Genomic DNA, 16928 nt, shown 5'->3' with positions numbered 1-16928 from the left:
GTGATGACGCGGGCATGGATCTGATGGTCGGCCAAAATTTCCATGAAGGAGAATCTTCAACTGCGAGGCAACTCGACGTCCAGTTGATACCCTCGATTCCCTGCATCGTGTCTTCCACTTGTCTTCTGGCGTTGAGCAGTCTGGGTTTTCTTTCTTTCTTATCTGTTTAATACCCCATAGACTTGCACGCGCCACGCTCCCTCGCACGACATGCTCTCGCGAGCAGTAGGGCGGAACATCCGCAGAAATGCCTACACGACGCCCTCGACGCTCTCGCAGCAATTGACGCTGCCATGGCTCTGCCCAGCGCTCTCCCGCAAGACGACCTCACATACACACGATTCGAGCCAACGGCAACGGCAGCGGCAACGGCCGACTTCACTGTCGTCACGGCACGAGACACGCTCCCTCGCCACGTCTGCGCAGATGCAACCCCCACCGCCCTCGGCCCTCCCCTTCGATCCGTTTGCGTTGTCGCTAGGACGCCAGTTCCAATCGCCCGAGCTGTCGCGGCTCCAGGCATGGGACGCTACGAATCCCCTCGTCGTGCGTGACACGTTAGCGGCATCCCCCCCGATGCGTTCGGTCTACGGCCTCGGTGCCGACCCGATCGAGCTACACCAGAACCTCTACGCCTGTCTGCGGGTCGGCCGCCTGGACCGCGCTGCCAGCATCATTGCCCGCCTCGCCTCCGTCTTCAATCCCCAGGCTGCAGAGCTCTTGGATGCCAACAATGTCTATCTGCAGACGCTGCTCGAAAGCAGCCAGATGGACCCAAGTGTCGAGGGCATGCGGAAGGTCCAAGACTGGTACAAGAACAACATGGTCGCCAAGGGCATCCAGCCGAATGCGCAAACTTTTGTTTCCCTGATCCGGTCCGCTATGAGCTTCCTAGAAGGGGGCGCACAGGAAGAAGCAGTACGGGAGTACATTGCAACCGCACGCAGACACGGCGAACATGTTCTCGATCAGATCAACGCCTCCCCCGAATTCTCCGACGAAGAGTGGGACTTGCTGATTCGCCTGCAACCAGAGTCATTCAACGAACCTCCCTCGGTCGAACAGGTCCAGGATCTCCACGTTGCCACTCCCTCCGGTCGCAAGAACCTTATAGACCACGGCCTGGTGTCCAATCCAGCACAGCCCATCAAACCCGTGAGGCAGAAGGGCATGGGTCTCGACTCGCTGAAGCAAGCCCTTACCATGTTCGACGATGGCTCGAGCGTTCCCTACCCGCATGATATGCCTGGGACGCAAGAAGACAAGGACAGGGCCTACGCATACGCACGACAACTGAAGATAGAACAGGATGGAATAGAAGCTGCTGTCGAGAGGTGGAAACAAGAAGATGAAAAGATGAAAGATATTGGCATATATGGCGTTATGAACTCCAAGCCCATACAGGCCATCATGTACGGCTGGTACTCGGCCCTCGTACCGCTGTTCAAGCAGCGCATTGCAAGCGTTAAGGAAGTTTTGTCCGATCCCGAAAAGGCCAAGACGCGTGACGACGCCCTCTCCTACGGTGTTTGGCTGGAGAGGTGCAGGCCTGAAAAGTTGGCTGCAATCACGGTTGCTCGCGCTACTCAGGCTGCAGTAAAGGGCAAAGACGAAGACAACTCCGCCTATAAAGTTGCCGCTCTGTCTGTTTCCATCGGTACCGACGTCCAAGACTACCTCAACGCCGAGTCACAGACGAGACGTGACGCTTTCCTCCGCAAGCAGCGCAAGCAGACCCGGATGAATTTGGTTGAGAAACTTTCTAAAGAGACCAAAGAGACCGAAGAGGCTTCTTCTACATCAGCACTTCCGAAGATGAGCTATCAAATCGAAAAGGCTGATATACCACTATCCGTTCGAACCCGGATCGGAGCTCTCTGCTTGGAGCTTTTGCTTCAAAGCGCAACCCTTACTGTGACCGCAAACGACCCCAGGACTGGCAAAACGTTGTCCCGTAATATGGCCGCCTTCCATCATGCAGTCGGATATCATCAAGGCAAAAAGCTCGGCTTACTTGTGCCTCACCATGAGCTCATTGCCAAGCTACGAACCGATTCTGTGCATAGCATCCATTCAGTCAGGCTGCCGATGGTAGTTGAGCCAAAATCATGGTCCAGTTTTGAGGATGGAGGGTACTACACCATCCCGCAGAAGGTAGTTCGCCAGAAGGCTGGTGATAGCGCACAGCGTGCTTATGCCAAGTCAGCCATTGAGAACGGTGACATGAACAAAGTCATGGCTGGTCTGGACGTGCTCGGCCGTGTACCTTGGCAGATCAATGCTCCCGTCTTTGAGGTCATGGCTCATGCGTGGAACTCTGGCGAGAGTATCGGGTCTCTTGTAGGAGAAGACTCTGTTACTAACCTCAAACGTCCCAAAGAGCCTTCTGGTGACGCCACATTACAGGAACGGGCGAAGTGGGGCAGGGCTCTGAAGGAATACGAGAATAGTGTGGGTGGTCTGCATTCGCAGCGGTGTTTCCAAAACTTCCAGCTAGAGACGGCACGAGCATATCTGAACGAGAAGCAGATATTCTTTCCACATAGCGTCGACTTCCGAGGTCGTGCCTATCCGATTCCACCTATTCTCAATCACATTGGATCCGATATCTCGAGAGGACTCCTCAAGTTTGCGAATGGCAAAGAACTCGGTACGGTCGGCTTACAGTGGCTCAAGATCCATCTCGCCAACCTTTACGGCTACGATAAGGCTAGTCTGCGAGAACGTGAACAGTTCACCATGGATAATCTGGAAGAGATCTACGACTCTGCAACAAGTCCTTTGGACGGCAGACGGTGGTGGACCCATGCGGAAGACCCATGGCAATGCTTGGCTTGCTGCATGGAGCTGAAGAAGGCCCATGATCTGCCTGATCCGACTCGTTTTGTTTCACAGTTACCTGTTCATCAAGATGGAACATGCAACGGACTTCAACATTACGCAGCGCTTGGTGGTGACTACGCCGGTGCTCGTCAGGTCAACCTTGAGCCTTCCGACAGACCACAGGATATTTACACTGGTGTGGCTGAACTTGTCAAAGAGATGGTCGCAAAAGATGCCGAGAAAGGTCTAGCACAAGCTTGCTTCATCAACGGTCACATTACACGCAAAGTTGTGAAGCGAACCGTCATGACAAATGTCTATGGCGTTACCTTCATGGGTGCGAAGCAGCAGGTGCAAGACGAGCTACGCAACCTGTTCCCTCAATTCGAGCCTACAAAACAGGTTACTTCGCTCGGAACCGTCGCGTTGTACATTGCCTACAAAATCTTTGATGCCTTGGGTAAAATCTTCAATGGTGCCCAGGAAATCCAATACTGGCTTGGCGAATGCGGCGAGCGCATAACAACATCAATCACTGCTGAGCAAATCAAACGGATTAAAGACCGCTTCGACGGCGCGGACCCTTCCGGAGCACTATACGATCCGAAATTTAAGGCGCCACAAAAGGTCTCTGCAGGTCAACTAAAGCAACTCAACAAGGCCATGGAGAGCTTTACGACTAGCATCATCTGGACTACCCCGCTAAAGATGCCCATTGTGCAGCCTTATAGGAAAGATGGGTATCAAAAGATCAAAACCAAGATCCAAGACATTACAGTCGCCAAGAAGTCTCAGCAGGACGAAGTGGACAAACGCAAACAACTTCAAGCGTTTCCACCCAACTTCATTCACTCTCTCGATGCGAGTCACATGTTGCTCTCGGCGTTGAAGGCCAGCGAGATGGGTCTTGACTTCGCCGCCGTACACGACAGTTTCTGGACGCACGCTTCCGACATCCCCAACCTCAATGTTATCCTCCGCGATGCCTTTGTACGAATGCACACCGAAGACATTGTCGACCGCCTCGCCGCAGAGTTCACCGCGCGTTATGCAGGGGCTATGTACCGTGCCACCCTTCATATTGGCGCGGATGTTAGTCGGAAAATTACCCTATGGAGATATGAGCGCCGTCAAGCTAAGGGCATCCTTTCGAAAGCTGGTGGCTCACGGCATGGAGATGCTTCATTTGAGGAAGTTGCGCTCGAGGCTAAGCGGCAAGAGCTTCTAAAGAGTGAAGATCCCGAGAAGAGGAAGCAGGGCGAAGAGATGGTCACACCTACCAGCATCTGGCTTGAGAATCAGGATCCCAAGGCACTCCACTCATATAGGCTCAGTCTTCTCGGGGAGACCAAAGATAAGAAGTCAGCCGACAGGGAAACACAGGTCAAGGATGAAGCCTTGGGCGAAGAAGAGGACGCCGTCACCACCACTGAGTCTACGATGGACATCGTGGAAGAGGGCGCCGAAGATCTTGCAAAAGATCCCCAAGGCGGTCGTTATGCAGTAAAGAAGAAACCTGCATCCCGCATTGCTGCCGATCAGGGCACGATTCAAGTATGGATCCCACTCAGCTTCCCGCCCGTTCCACAAAAGGGCGGCTGGGACGTATCTCGTCTCCGAGAATCGAAATACTTCTTCTCATGACTAAGTCCAGCGCTTCGGGGCGACGCTGAACGCGAGTTCTTCGCACCAGGACATCACGCGCCCCTCGTAGCAACGGAACAGATTCGCAATATCAACTCGAAACAGAGAATCGAAACGTTGGAGGAATGCGGTTGGTATGTCAAGATTAAACCCCTGACGTGGTGGAGGGCAAGCCAACCTGATAGCGGGACCAGATTGGGGCGCATGAGAAAGGAGGGTGAGAAAAGAGGCAGGAAGAAGGCACATCTGAACTGATGTTCTCCGAGTCCTCTTCGGCTTTTGTATGGAATATTGCATCGCATGGTGTTTTTGGCATGGTTGGACTTGGGAAAACTTTTGTTGTATATACCTTTGTACAAAGGGACACGATACCCTATTTATGTTAACGAGCATCATGAGCACCACGCTTACGAGGCTTATCTTATCAAATACTTACGTCATTTATCTATATTTCCAGTCTTGCGCGATGTCAACGTCACTCCGTAGAACAATTGACCAGAAAGCAGTAGCGACGAGAAGTCGAAGTCCTATCCGATGATGCTGCTCAGCCACGTAACAAACCTCCCACCAAAACTCCCACATACGTTCTAACCCACCTAACCTCCCCCACGCTCCCGCAGCGCATCAGCCAACTCCTCCTCAAACAATTCATCCTCCTACTTACCCGGCAACTGCGCCTTTTTTTCACTTCCTCTGCCTGCCTCTCCGCACCCACGATACCAAAAAACCAACTCCCTCCCGCTCACTTCTTCCATTCTCGTGTACAGCCCCGTAGTCACCTCTTGTAGAAGCGGAACGAGGTTTGGTATCGAGAAGTGATCTATACCGTGGAGGTCTAGCAGCACGGTTTCAATGTGATGCTGACCTTGTAGACAGGAGAATGCATCGCGCCAGGCCTGGCTAAGCCCGCTCCAATCCTGGGGCGTGGGCTCGTATCCCGGGGAGGTGGGAGGCAGAACTTTGATGGATAGGCGGGTTATGTATCTTGTTGGGAGGGAGATTGTTGGCATCAAGAGCTTAGCGCCAGGCGGATCATGCGGTAGGACGAGACTTAGATTCTGGGTTCGGGGTGGTAGATGGGTGAGTTGATCGCCTAGTTGTGCGAGGGTTTGGGAATGGTTTATCTTCAGGGAAATTTTGAGGGGGTCTCTGTGTAGATCGTAGGGATGGTTTTCTTCCCTTTGGATTTTGCTTTGTGACGAGAGTTATTGTTGTTTCTTGATCTTGCCAGCGGTCTGAGGATATATGGAGGTGGTCGGAATCCTCGGGATTCAGGTCTAGGATGAGATCAAAGGCATGATGAGAGATAGTCTTGGGACGATGATGTTGTGTTGATATGTTAGACAAAGAGTTTGTGTAGATGCTGTCAGAGGTTGCTCGCAAATGTCGAAGTTCTGGTGATCAGGGAGACTACCCAGGTACCTGGGTACAGGCGCTGAAAAGCTTCAACACGAAAACACAGATGTGATTTTCTCATCTGCTTTTTGGAACCTCGCAATCGGATTCATCGAATCAATACAAGATCTCTCAGCCCAGCATTCTAACGCGTCATTCAGCTCACCCCACAGTGTCGGCTCAGCTAACCCAATTCATCTAGCGCCCTCGGCTAACCTCCCAGAGCCTCATCGCAGGTCCCATACAAGATCCTCACCACAAGCCTCACAACCTCAAAACCCAACATCCAAAATGTCTTCCAAACCAGCAGTCATATCCGTCATCGGCTCTCTCAACGTCGACCTCGTAACCCGCACGGCCCGTGTCCCCATCGGCGGCGAAACGCTGACCAGTGAATCCTTCAACATTGGCTGGGGCGGGAAAGGCGCAAACCAAGCCGTCGCATGTGCGCGTCTCTCTCGCACCAGAGCCCAAGCTTCCTCGTCCCAAGACTCCGATGTCGAAGTCAGAATGGTGGGTGCAGTTGGTGACGATGAGTTCCACGAAGGGTTCTTGAAAGCCCTACGCGAAGATGGGTTGTCGACGGAGAAGGTACAGATTCTGAAGGGGAAGAAGACGGGTGTTGCGGTGATTATCGTCGAGACCGGTTCAGGGGAGAATAGGATTATGTTCTGCCCTGGTGCGAATGGAGATGTTGAGGTGCAAGATCTTGTGGATGAGGATGCGGGGGTTGCGCTTTTCCAGCTGGAATTGCCATTGCAGGTTGTGCTGCATAATATGAAGACGGCGAGGGAGAAGGGCGTTGAGACTATTATTAACCCTGCGCCCGCAGTGCCGTTGCCGGATGAAGCGTATCATGGGTTAGGGCATCTTATCGTTAACGAGACGGAAGCTATGATTTTGTCGGGGATTGAGAAGCCGACTTCGTGGGATGAGGTTGCTGCTGTATTCATTGCAAGGGGGGTTAAGAACGTTATTATTACGCTTGGTGGCGAGGTAAGCAGTCCCCCAATGTGCAATTTGACTCGTACTAATTCCGTTGTTTAGGGTGTGTTCTACAAGACGGCAAAGCAGCAGGAGATATCTCAGCAAGGTCATATTGTACCGGCACGAAAAGTCAAGGTTGTTGACACAACAGCCGCAGGCGACACGTTTGCGGGGGCCTACACAGTTGCCGTCGCGCGCTGGAAAGCAATGGCACGAGGAGCAGACTTTGATCTCGACGCCGCGATTGCGCATGCCAACAGAGCGGCGTCAATGACGGTACAGAAAGCGGGAGCACAATCGAGTATACCATGGGCGGATGAAGTGCCAGATTCATAGTCAACAAGAATATGAGAGCGGAGCCGACAAATAGCTCTCCTATGTAAAAGGAGAGCAATCGACCAGCTACTTGTCTCTTCAACACGCAAATGCCCTTCCTTCCCACATCCTCCCCATCTCCCCAACATAGGCCCCATCATTCCCCACCAAATGCCCACAATGTGGCGTCCCCTCAAACACCACCTCTCCCACATCCCACCCCTTCTCCTTCGCCATATCCGCATGTCCAACAACATCCTCCCAATCCGTCATCCGATCAGCCTTGCTATACAAATAACACACCCTCCCTTTCGCATTCCCACCCCTCCCACCATCACAAACGAACCTCTCATCTAGCAGCGTCCGACGAACCAGTACTTCAGGATACTCATACCGCCCCAATGCTACACTCGCGAACAAGATTAATAGGATACCGTGAACGAAGACGTAGCCTGCTGATCGGAGGAGACCTGATGGCAGGGAGAGAACCATGGCGTTGTAGGATTTCCAGTAGTATCCTGCTGCGGGACCGGAGTCCATGATGATGCCGGTGATGGGTAAGGGTGTGGAGATCTGGGTATGAAGGGCGAGCAGGAGGGCGGTTGCGGAGATGGGGCCGCCGTTTGAGAAGGTGTGGATGAGGATTTTGGGGTTTGGTGGGTACTTTGTAGTATGACCTTTTGTCAGAGTTGGAGAGAGGACGGTAGTTGTTGGGTAAGTGCATTCACTTAGCACACCGCGGACGACTTCGACGGCTGGCATGATGTCTTTGCGTTGGTTAGGGTAGGAGCTTGTGACGGATGTTACGTCGCTTTGGATGAGTAGGATTTTGGCATTGGGTGCGATGGTAAGGTAGGCTGAGATGTATTTGTCGATGTGCTTCCGAGCTGCGCCGAGCCACGTACATAGGATGATGAGTTCGCCGGTGGCGTGCGATGGTGGGGTGTAAAGGGACATGCGCGGACCGAGTTTAGAGAAAGATGGTGGCGGTAGCTTAGATGCCGGATGTGTCGCCGTTGACATGGTCAATATGTTAAGGTCAGTAAGACGCTTGGTATTTGCGCCACAGTGCTTGTTTGTGTTGAACCAGTAAATATAGGATGTAGACTGGTATCCTTGAACTTGATTGAACACCTGACTTTATATCGCTGTGCATGTTCACTAATCCATAGCATCACCCGAGGCTTGAAGATGCGTATCGTGTCTACTTCAAAGGAACGCTGGTGCCTTGCATGTAAGCCGGCATACAAGGAATGTGCATAATCGAGGCGTACCATCCGACAGCCACTAGTCAGGTTAGGTGGATCTTGCGAGCCCTTATAAGGACGTGATTGGTCTACGTTCACTTGGACACATGACTATATGCACGAGTTCTCTCATTATGATCTCAACACATGCGCTGACCCTGAAGCTCTCAGGGAATGAGCCGGTGGGTATCGCTAATCGAGCTTTGCAACATGCCCTTACATCAAGCCATAATCGAAATCGTCCATAGGCAGTGGCTCTACCATGCTGAGTTCTCCGAACTCGCTACTCACTTCTTCAGCATCGTAGTCGAAGTCGTCAAATTCATCGTCATGCTCGTTACCAACACTCTCAGCCTTAGCAGAGTCACTTCCTTCCACGACAAGAACCTCGGTAACAGCAACTTCAGTTCCTTTCTTTTGCAGTCGAACAGTCGAGTTCTCGGGACTGAACTGGTCGTGTAGTTGAGGAAAAGAATCTGTTTTGGTATCGGGTGTGCTTCTGGGTTCTTCCGTGTGCATTTTATGGCGAGCCGGGACTGATGCTTCGACATTGAGAGAGGGTCGCTCAGTCGCGGGTACACCAGTTGAGGTGAAGGAAAGACCAGATAGATCGCTGTTGGAGACTGATGCTTTAGTCGGCTCTGGCTCTGTAAGATCTATCAGAGAGTTCGAAGAGTCCTGAGTCGCAGCAACCGGCCGACTTCGGGGCTGAGGCTTGACGACAGGCTCTTTTGTTTTCTCAGTCGTTGCCTTGCGTTTGGCCTCCTTTTGAGCTTGTTTCTTTCGCCTTTCCGCCTCTTCGAGAGCACGTTCTTGCTCAGCTACCTTGTTGAAGTCCACATCGCCGAGTCCAACCTTGACCAGTATCGTACCGACCAGATACCGATACTGGTCGTGGCCACTGACAAGCTTGCTTACATCGATATTCTCCACGCCATGGACATTTTCGATCTTTTGTAGACCAGCGACACCTACCTGTAGCTTTGCCGACCGATAAAGAAAGCCGAGTACGTAGTCTTCTGTACTATGAACATTGACGACGCGACCCGCAACGACCGATCGTATCTGCCTCCAACGCTTGCTGTTGGCAGGAGCAGGTGTACCCATGAGAACGGCTGACTCCACAAGACCGAACGCATGTTGTTCTGCAAGCTCGATCAGACACGCGTATACGACACGTGCACCTACTGAGTATCCAGTAAGTGTGACAGGTCGCTTCCCTTGCACTCCATCGATAAGAGCATGTGCAAGCACCTTACCAGCCTTGTCGGCTCGTGCGAGTGCAACAAGAAAGGGGTTATCCAAGACACTGGCAGCTTTGACAAGGCCAAGAGGCCACAGACCTGCGTACAGCGCGCCAAGAAGCGTACGACTGACGACAGTGTATGTGACACCATCGAAAGCGTATCCGAAGAGTACGTCGTTGAGGGAGTTGCCGAGACGCAGCATGGCGTCAAGCTCGAAACGCAATGCGAATGGCTCAGTTGTGCCAGAGTCGACGACCTCCCAGGGCTTACTGACGTCGGAGGGCGAGCTTAGCCAGCCGCTGACACCAATGGATACGCGCAATCGGTGCTGTTCACGTTTCTGGGGGTCACGAGCATCTTGCTCATCAGCCCAATCGAGCTCACGTTGAACCGTCGGTCGATCGGGATCTGGTACATTTAGCTTCAAGGTATCGCTTTATCTCTGACCTTGAAATACCTTGGACTGGAAGAAACTCAAAATCCTGAACCTCTTTCGCATACTGGTCCATCAAACGCCCTGTCATCTTCGCACCGTAGGCTCCGAATAGTGATCCAACGAGCACTGAACTGCCCGCTAACGCACCAAGGTACGTTGAAACGACTCCAAGGCCCAGTCCACCCATGACAGTACCCAGGCCCGCGGCCAGTAAAGGCGCAGCAAGGCCACCAGTAACACCAATCAAGACCGCACCACCCACAGTCGCGAGACCAACCTTCCAACGGCGTGACACAGCATCATTTGACGCCTGGGTCTTGGCTGTCGCTTCGGCGTCCATCTGAGAGGCAGCCGTCGCCAAGAGACCTTGTGCAACCGATTTCTCATGCTCGGCGAGCAAATCAGCCTCTAGTTTCAGACTGCTTGCGAGACGTAGCAGCAAAATGCGCGAATACGCCGAGTATTGCTCCAAGCTCAATAGGAGCAGCAAGAGGCAGTGTAACACCAGCACGCGCTTGTCTTGCTCAAGAGCCAGCAGTCTAGTCTCAATCACCTCATAGTGTCCGTGTCTTGGGTTCTTGGGTCGTGTGGGAGTCGCGTTTGCGAAGGGATCGAGATCGTCGAAATCGATGAGCGAAGAGATGCCCTGATTTTGCCTGTCGGCTTGGTCTAGCATTTGCTTCCGCTTTGCTTTGGCTTGCCGGACAGTCTCTCCCCGAACAGAGAGGACCTCGCATATGCGATGCATAACGCTCGCCCGCCATTTGTCGAAGAAGGTCAAGGCACTCCGTCGCAAAGCCTGCATTTGTGTGGACTCATGTTCATGTGATGTTTGCCTAGTAGGAGGCGCTGGTTTCGTAGTCTTTCTCGACTCGTCGAAGGCCATGAGATCTGGGGCCTGGGCTCCAGTCTTGGGTGCGGGCTGCCGGGTTGCAACGGAGGGTTTCGGTTCGGGGTTGTCGTATGCTTCGAAGGTAGCCGTGAGATCATTTCGCATGACATCGATACTGAGGAGGACGAGAAGAGCCAATTCAACGCGTAGGGTAGGTGTCTCGAGCACCGACGTGAGTGAAGCTCCTTCATCTTTGCTTGTCCTCTCTGAAGCACTGCCAGATATTGCACTGGCGAAGTTGGAGAACATCGTAGCCCAGTAAAACAATGAGAGCCAGGACACGAAAGGAAACTTCCAGTAGGGTCGTGTACACGGGACGGGGAATCGTCAACCACGCCACTTTGATTGACAGGGCGCCTGAGCCGCAGAATCTGGCCCCCATCTTATCAAGTGCCACCGTCCTTCAGATTGCGCTTAGCGCAAATATAAGAATAGGTCATAGTGCTCGTCGGGTGTGACTGCGCGAGCACGAGAGGCGTTCGTGTTGTTGTTTTGATGGCAATGGGACGAAACCTTCGTGGTCCACAATCGCGACGCGGCGTCACTGGATCTCGCGACAGCTGGTGGGATGACTCGCTCCACTTAGGCCGGCCCGCGCCTAGCGCGATTCGCCCACGTGGATGCCCTTGGATGTGCAAAGTTCCTTCATCACTCACGCCTAGCATCAGTACTAATTGTGTGCAGGAATAGTGTTGATGGCATTATAGTTGATCAATGTGAACAAGATGCTGTGAGCCACGAGGTGATTCTAACAGTTCGTTGGATTCTGTGGGCACTCGAGGTTTTTTTCTCATATGGTATAATTAGTCATCAGCTTACTTGCTCCTCTTGTAGATCTTCTGGAGGAAAGTCTCGAAGACCACCTTCTTCAAGCCCTCGCTCTCATCAACCTTGTCGATCTTCGCCCTCAGATCGGTAACGCGCTCTTCTTCCCACTGCTCGTAGAACTCCTTCAGCTTAAGCTCATGATACAGCTCCTTGACCTTGGCCTCCTTTTGCGAGTCCTTCTGACCGTAGTTGTCCTCTAGCACCTTTCGTTGCTCCGGAGTGACCTTCTTAAGGGCCTGGTTAATCAACCATGAGCACTTGTTGTCCATGATGTCAGTGCCAATCTTGCCGAGAACGGTGGGGTCAGCAAATGCATCGAGGTAGTCGTCTTGTGCTTGGAAGTATTCGCCCATGGGGATGAGAATGTCTTCTGCGGTCTGGAGGTTCTTTGGTGTAGCTGCACCAGCATAGTAGAGCGCCAGTGCGACTGGGAGGTAGAAAGAGTAATAGGCAGTCTTGTAGATGACGATGAAGGTGAACTTGTCAAGACTAAAGTTGTCAAGGTTGACATCGTCTTCGGGGGCAGTCAAAAGGTCACACAATTGACCGCACTCGGTCTGGAATGTGACCTCGTGGAACAGCTCAATCATGTCGACGTAGCTCTTCTCCTGACGGAAGTGCTTCTTGAGGAGCACGTAAATGGCTGACTCCAGCATGAAGGCGTCGTTGATGGCGATCATGCCGACCTTGGGTGCAAGGTACCAGCAGGGATTGCCACGACGGGTCTTTGAAGAGTCCATGATATCGTCCGAAACCAGGAAGAAAGCCTGGAGGAGTTCGATCATCCATCCGAGCAGGGCAGCACGGAAGTACTCTTCTGATGATGGGTCAAGAGACTTGTTCTGCAGAATTGAAGTGGTGTCGATAACAGACATGCCACGGTTGCATTTTCCGCCGACGGTGTTGTAGTCCAGTGACTATGGGATGTGGTGAGCGAGCTGGACCCTGAATGCGCTCTTCGGCATATATCTACCTTGGTAAACCAATCAAGGGACTGCTGGGGCAGCTTGTATGATTTGCAGTGCTCCTGAAGGTCGGCCACAATGCGCGGCCATACGCTCTCGAACTCCTTGAGTGTGGTCGGCATCTTGAACGCAGTGAATTGAGTATCTTTGCAGAACAGTGTTCAAGATAGAGGGGCAGTAGCAGATGTAGGGGTGCGGGCGGTGAAGGGGCTAATTTCCGCGGCGCAGCGGCGCAACCTTTAACCGCTCGCCGGGGCATTGTTTGTGCCCCACCCTACCACGACAGGAAGCTCCCCATCAACACGCGCATCGGCGGCAGCGACATCACGCGATAGAGCCCTGAACCATGATCTAGAGTGCGGAAATAGCAATCTCTTCCTGATATCGACGCGATGGGAACTCTATCGCCGGCCGACGAGGCCCAACTCAAGGCCCAGCTCCAGGACGCCGTCATCGGCTGCACAGAGCGCTGCCTCTACCACTCGGCGAAATGGTGAGTGCAATTGGCTGCGTAGACTGACTTTTGCATGCTGATATTGACAAGGGCCGCAGAATTACTCGATTCGCTCCCATCGGCCGATGATGAAGGCTCGGACACCGACGTCGACTCCCCCATGTCGGATGCGCAACCGCCGCAAACACCCAATCTCGTACGCAAAGACCCCATCGAAGCACGTCTAGAAGCACGTGAGACGCACAAGTTCCTCCTCGCCAAGACATACTTCGACTGCCGCGAATACGATCGATGCGCCGCCGTCTTCCTGCCTGGCCCTCTGCCCAAGGGCGCCTCACAGGCACCTGCTACGCCTACAGCAAAGTCAAAGCAGGGCGCCAAGGGAAAGGCGAAGATGGTCACGCCATCCAAGTCCAAGCTTTCCAACGATACAATGAAGGGTATCAGTCAGAAGGCACTGTTCCTTGCCTTGTATGCAAAATACATCGCAGGGGAGAAGCGCATGAACGAGGACAGCGAGATGATTCTCGGCCCTCAAGATGGAGGCGTCACCTTGAACAAGGAGCTGCCTACAGTATCTGCTGTCCTTGAAGAGTGGTTCAGAGACCTGCCCAACAGCGGGCGCCAACCGCAGGGCTGGCTGGAGTATCTATACGGCATGGTCCTGGCCAAGGGAAAGAACGAGCAGCTCGCCATCGACTACTTGATCAAAAGTGTCCACCAATATACCTACAACTGGGGTGCATGGCAGGAGCTACAAGCACTTCTAACCACCATGGAAGAGCTCAACGGCATCGTCACACGCCTACCGCAAAACCTCATGACCTTCATCTTCCACGTTACCTCGTCGCAGGAGCTCTACGTAGTCAACGAACAGATCCACACTTCGCTGTCGCAAATATTGACCATCTTTCCATCATCGGCCTTTCTCAAGACCCAACGGGCATTGCTCCACTACCACAACAAAGACTTCGACGATGCCGAACAGATCTTTTCAGACTTGCTCGTATCAGATCCACATCGGGTCGATCATCTCGACAATTACTCCAACATCTTGTATGTCATGGGCATGCGACCCAAGCTTGCCTTCCTGGCGCAGCTCGCCACAGCGACCGACAAATTCCGACCGGAGACATGTTGCGTGGTGGGCAACTACTACTCTCTCAAATCGGAGCATGAGAAAGCTGTCATGTACTTCCGGCGAGCTCTGACGTTAGATCGGACCTTCCTTTCCGCTTGGACGCTTATGGGCCATGAGTTCGTGGAGATGAAGAACACCCACGCCGCTATTGAATCATATCGTCGCGCTGTTGATGTCAATCGCAAGGACTATCGCGCCTGGTACGGACTTGGTCAGACATACGAAATGCTGGAGATGCACTCGTACGCCCTTTTCTATCACCAACGCGCCGCTGCCCTGCGACCTTACGATCCGAAACTATGGATGGCGGTCGGCCAGTGTTTTGGCAAAGTGGGCAAGATCATGAATGGCATCCGGTCATACAAACGCGCGTTGGTCGCAGGCTCATACTATGATGCCGGTGTTGGTGCCTCTTTCGGCAGTAGCGAGGTTACTGGTCTTGGTGGAGGTATTCTCGACCCCGAGGTACTCTACCAGATCGCCCTGCTGTACGAGAGGATAAACAACATGAACGAATGTGCGGCATACATGGAACTAGTGCTTGCGCAAGAAGAAGGGCCAGACTACGAAGAAGTGGGCTCTGAAGCCGCCGGTGGTGTTGGTGTTACTGCAACGACAAGCAAAGCCCGACTTTGGCTCGCTCGATGGGAGTATATGCGCGGCATGTACCAACGGGCAATGGAGCTGGCGAACGAGCTCTGTCAAGACGGCGTAGAGGTAGAAGACGCGAAAGCACTAGTGAGAGACATCAGAGCACGTATGGAGCGCGGCGGAGGAGACGCGGAAGATTGATTTGATACAGCGTCTCGATAGTTTGGGCATTTGCAGGCGTACAGGTATGATACCCAAGCAATACTGGATCGCAGCATGTATCACATATTACTACTTGATAGCGCATTGCAGGATCTTAATACATTTCCAGTTCATCATTATTTGGTCCAATGAACGTGAACGCCTACTTGCCGTACAGATGCGCAGTCCTACCTTCACCCCACCACGGGTTTCCACCACTCTCCCTCTCCCAGCGCTTATCTTTATCTTCCATCTCCCGCATGCGTGCAACTCCGTCTTTTTTCTTGATCCAGAGTCCTGTCTTGCCATCTTCGCTGCTCTCCCCACCAATATTCTCGTCGGTTTTGCCCTCTGCGTCTGTGATTTTGCGACTGGCTTCTGCTAGAGCGAGGTCTTCGATCTCTCGAATCCGCAGCTCGGCCGTGATGTAGTTGAGTGTTCTCTGCATGTCTCGCGCATCGTGGCCGCGACAGTTTAGGATGTAGAGTTGGTGTGTTATGGAGGCTTGGGTAGAGATGAGAGATGGAGTGGGCGAGAGGTGGATGGCGGAGGGTGTCCAAGGGTGGGGATGGGTGAAGGCGTTGAGGGTTAAGGATGTAGGCATCGTATTCAGTTGGTAGTGCTATGGTGTTGTGTTATTGAAAAGTCCTAGGGTATGAACTTCGATAAGGGACGTGGGTAAGAGACCATGAGAATTGGGTTGGGTATGTTACCCGTGAAATTGTGAAGATTCGCTAACGTGACAAAAACACAAGCAACGTGCGCGTTGTTCAGCGAACAGCTTCTTTGCTGGCTATTGTGAAGACGTGCCTTGTTGATCACTGTGGTCGCCAACATGGTCGATGGTGGCACATACACATGATGACGTTTTCCAGATCATACCCATAGCCAGCGAACGAGGTATCCTGTCACAGAAATTCACCTTGCCACGTCTCTGTACTCACGGGTTTTAGTGACCGAGATGTGATTTGTTTGATACAAAATACATAAAGCTCTGTTCCCAACTTCCCTCCTGACTATCCCACGAGTAACAACATTACTTCGCCAGCGACAGATCGACCCAACAAAAGCATTGTTTCGACTCTACCCAATATCGAGAACACCCACGCTCACCTTTCTGATCAAGACTTTCCGACTTTCATATATACACGCCCCAAACTTTTGCGGATTAGATGACTATCCCGAGCATCCCTGGCCCATGACATTCATCGAGAGGCAGAGTCTGGACTACCTTCTTCAAACACACAACAATATGTACAAATTACTGCAGAAGTACCCCGAAAGAAGCGACATTATTGGCACGGCTAGCAGGATCGAAAAGCGTCTCAGGGCGCACGGCGCGGTGATGCTCGGAGAAGTGGGAGGGGGTGGAAGCATCAACATCCAGATGTCAGCGCCAGTGCCAGCACCAGCGCCAGTCCAGACGCAGATACAAGTTCATCAGCAAGTACAACAGCAGCCCGCGCAACCGCCAGCACAGCAGCATATCATCTACCACCAGCAAGTACTACCCCAGCCGCAGCCGAACGTGGTTTACTAGCAGCAACAACAGCCGCAGCTGCTGAATCTTTCTGCTCCAGTGGCTACACTGACCGTGACATCCACGCTGGTGCACAACTTTGTGATCGGTGGAATTGGAACACTACGCATCGGGTATGTGAGAAGCCCTAGGAGCTTTGGAGGGCGGGGGTTCTTCGATTACGATAGTGATAGTGATTAAGCTATTGGATGCGGGCGATGGTCTGGATTGAAGGAGAGGGGA

At 52.8% G+C, this 16928-nt stretch overlaps 7 protein-coding genes across 7 annotated transcripts; 3 read left to right on the top strand and 4 right to left on the bottom strand.

Annotated features, from left to right (window-relative positions):
- Positions 1-54: 54 nt before the first annotated feature.
- On the top strand, positions 55-4924 carry BKA58DRAFT_372364 (uncharacterized protein). Its single transcript, XM_046169122.1, has one exon. It carries the CDS (start codon positions 211-213, stop codon positions 4465-4467), a length of 4257 nt encoding a protein of 1418 aa, XP_046030775.1. The 5' UTR covers positions 55-210; the 3' UTR covers positions 4468-4924.
- Positions 4925-6125: 1201 nt separating this feature from the next.
- Positions 6126-7320, top strand: BKA58DRAFT_328152 (ribokinase). The gene is made up of 2 exons (XM_046168117.1): positions 6126-6858; positions 6910-7320. The coding sequence occupies exons 1-2, from the start codon at positions 6154-6156 to the stop codon at positions 7183-7185; spliced, it is 981 nt and encodes a 326-aa protein (XP_046030774.1). The 5' UTR covers positions 6126-6153; the 3' UTR covers positions 7186-7320.
- On the bottom strand, positions 7264-8462 carry BKA58DRAFT_350336 (indole-diterpene biosynthesis protein-like protein PaxU; the record flags this gene model as incomplete). Its single annotated transcript, XM_046168516.1, has 2 exons — positions 7893-8462; positions 7264-7841 (listed from the first exon to the last, which is right to left on the bottom strand). The coding sequence occupies exons 1-2, from the start codon at positions 8185-8187 to the stop codon at positions 7264-7266; spliced, it is 873 nt and encodes a 290-aa protein (XP_046030773.1). The 5' UTR covers positions 8188-8462.
- A 1-nt stretch (position 8463) lies between these two features.
- BKA58DRAFT_372359 (uncharacterized protein) lies at positions 8464-11648 on the bottom strand. Its single transcript, XM_046169121.1, has 2 exons — positions 10116-11648; positions 8464-10066 (listed from the first exon to the last, which is right to left on the bottom strand). The coding sequence occupies exons 1-2, from the start codon at positions 11233-11235 to the stop codon at positions 8628-8630; spliced, it is 2559 nt and encodes an 852-aa protein (XP_046030772.1). The 5' UTR covers positions 11236-11648; the 3' UTR covers positions 8464-8627.
- BKA58DRAFT_372358 (farnesyl pyrophosphate synthetase) lies at positions 11649-13047 on the bottom strand. The gene is made up of 2 exons (XM_046169120.1): positions 12788-13047; positions 11649-12731 (listed from the first exon to the last, which is right to left on the bottom strand). The coding sequence occupies exons 1-2, from the start codon at positions 12899-12901 to the stop codon at positions 11802-11804; spliced, it is 1044 nt and encodes a 347-aa protein (XP_046030771.1). The 5' UTR covers positions 12902-13047; the 3' UTR covers positions 11649-11801.
- Positions 13048-13062: 15 nt separating this feature from the next.
- Positions 13063-15303, top strand: BKA58DRAFT_372356 (anaphase promoting complex subunit 8). The gene is made up of 2 exons (XM_046169119.1): positions 13063-13272; positions 13324-15303. The coding sequence occupies exons 1-2, from the start codon at positions 13172-13174 to the stop codon at positions 15164-15166; spliced, it is 1944 nt and encodes a 647-aa protein (XP_046030770.1). The 5' UTR covers positions 13063-13171; the 3' UTR covers positions 15167-15303.
- Positions 15304-15329: 26 nt separating this feature from the next.
- On the bottom strand, positions 15330-15770 carry BKA58DRAFT_446157 (uncharacterized protein; the record flags this gene model as incomplete). Its single annotated transcript, XM_046174179.1, has 1 exon — positions 15330-15770. One exon carries the CDS (start codon positions 15768-15770, stop codon positions 15330-15332), a length of 441 nt encoding a protein of 146 aa, XP_046030769.1.
- Positions 15771-16928: the final 1158 nt, after the last annotated feature.

The sequence above is a fragment of the Alternaria rosae genome (genome assembly GCF_020736505.1).
Source record: "Alternaria rosae strain MPI-PUGE-AT-0040 chromosome Unknown BKA58scaffold_1, whole genome shotgun sequence".
Taxonomy (NCBI): Eukaryota; Fungi; Ascomycota; class Dothideomycetes; order Pleosporales; family Pleosporaceae; genus Alternaria; species Alternaria rosae.
Note: the sequence above shows the minus strand (reverse complement) of the source record. Positions and strands in the feature narration are given on the sequence as shown.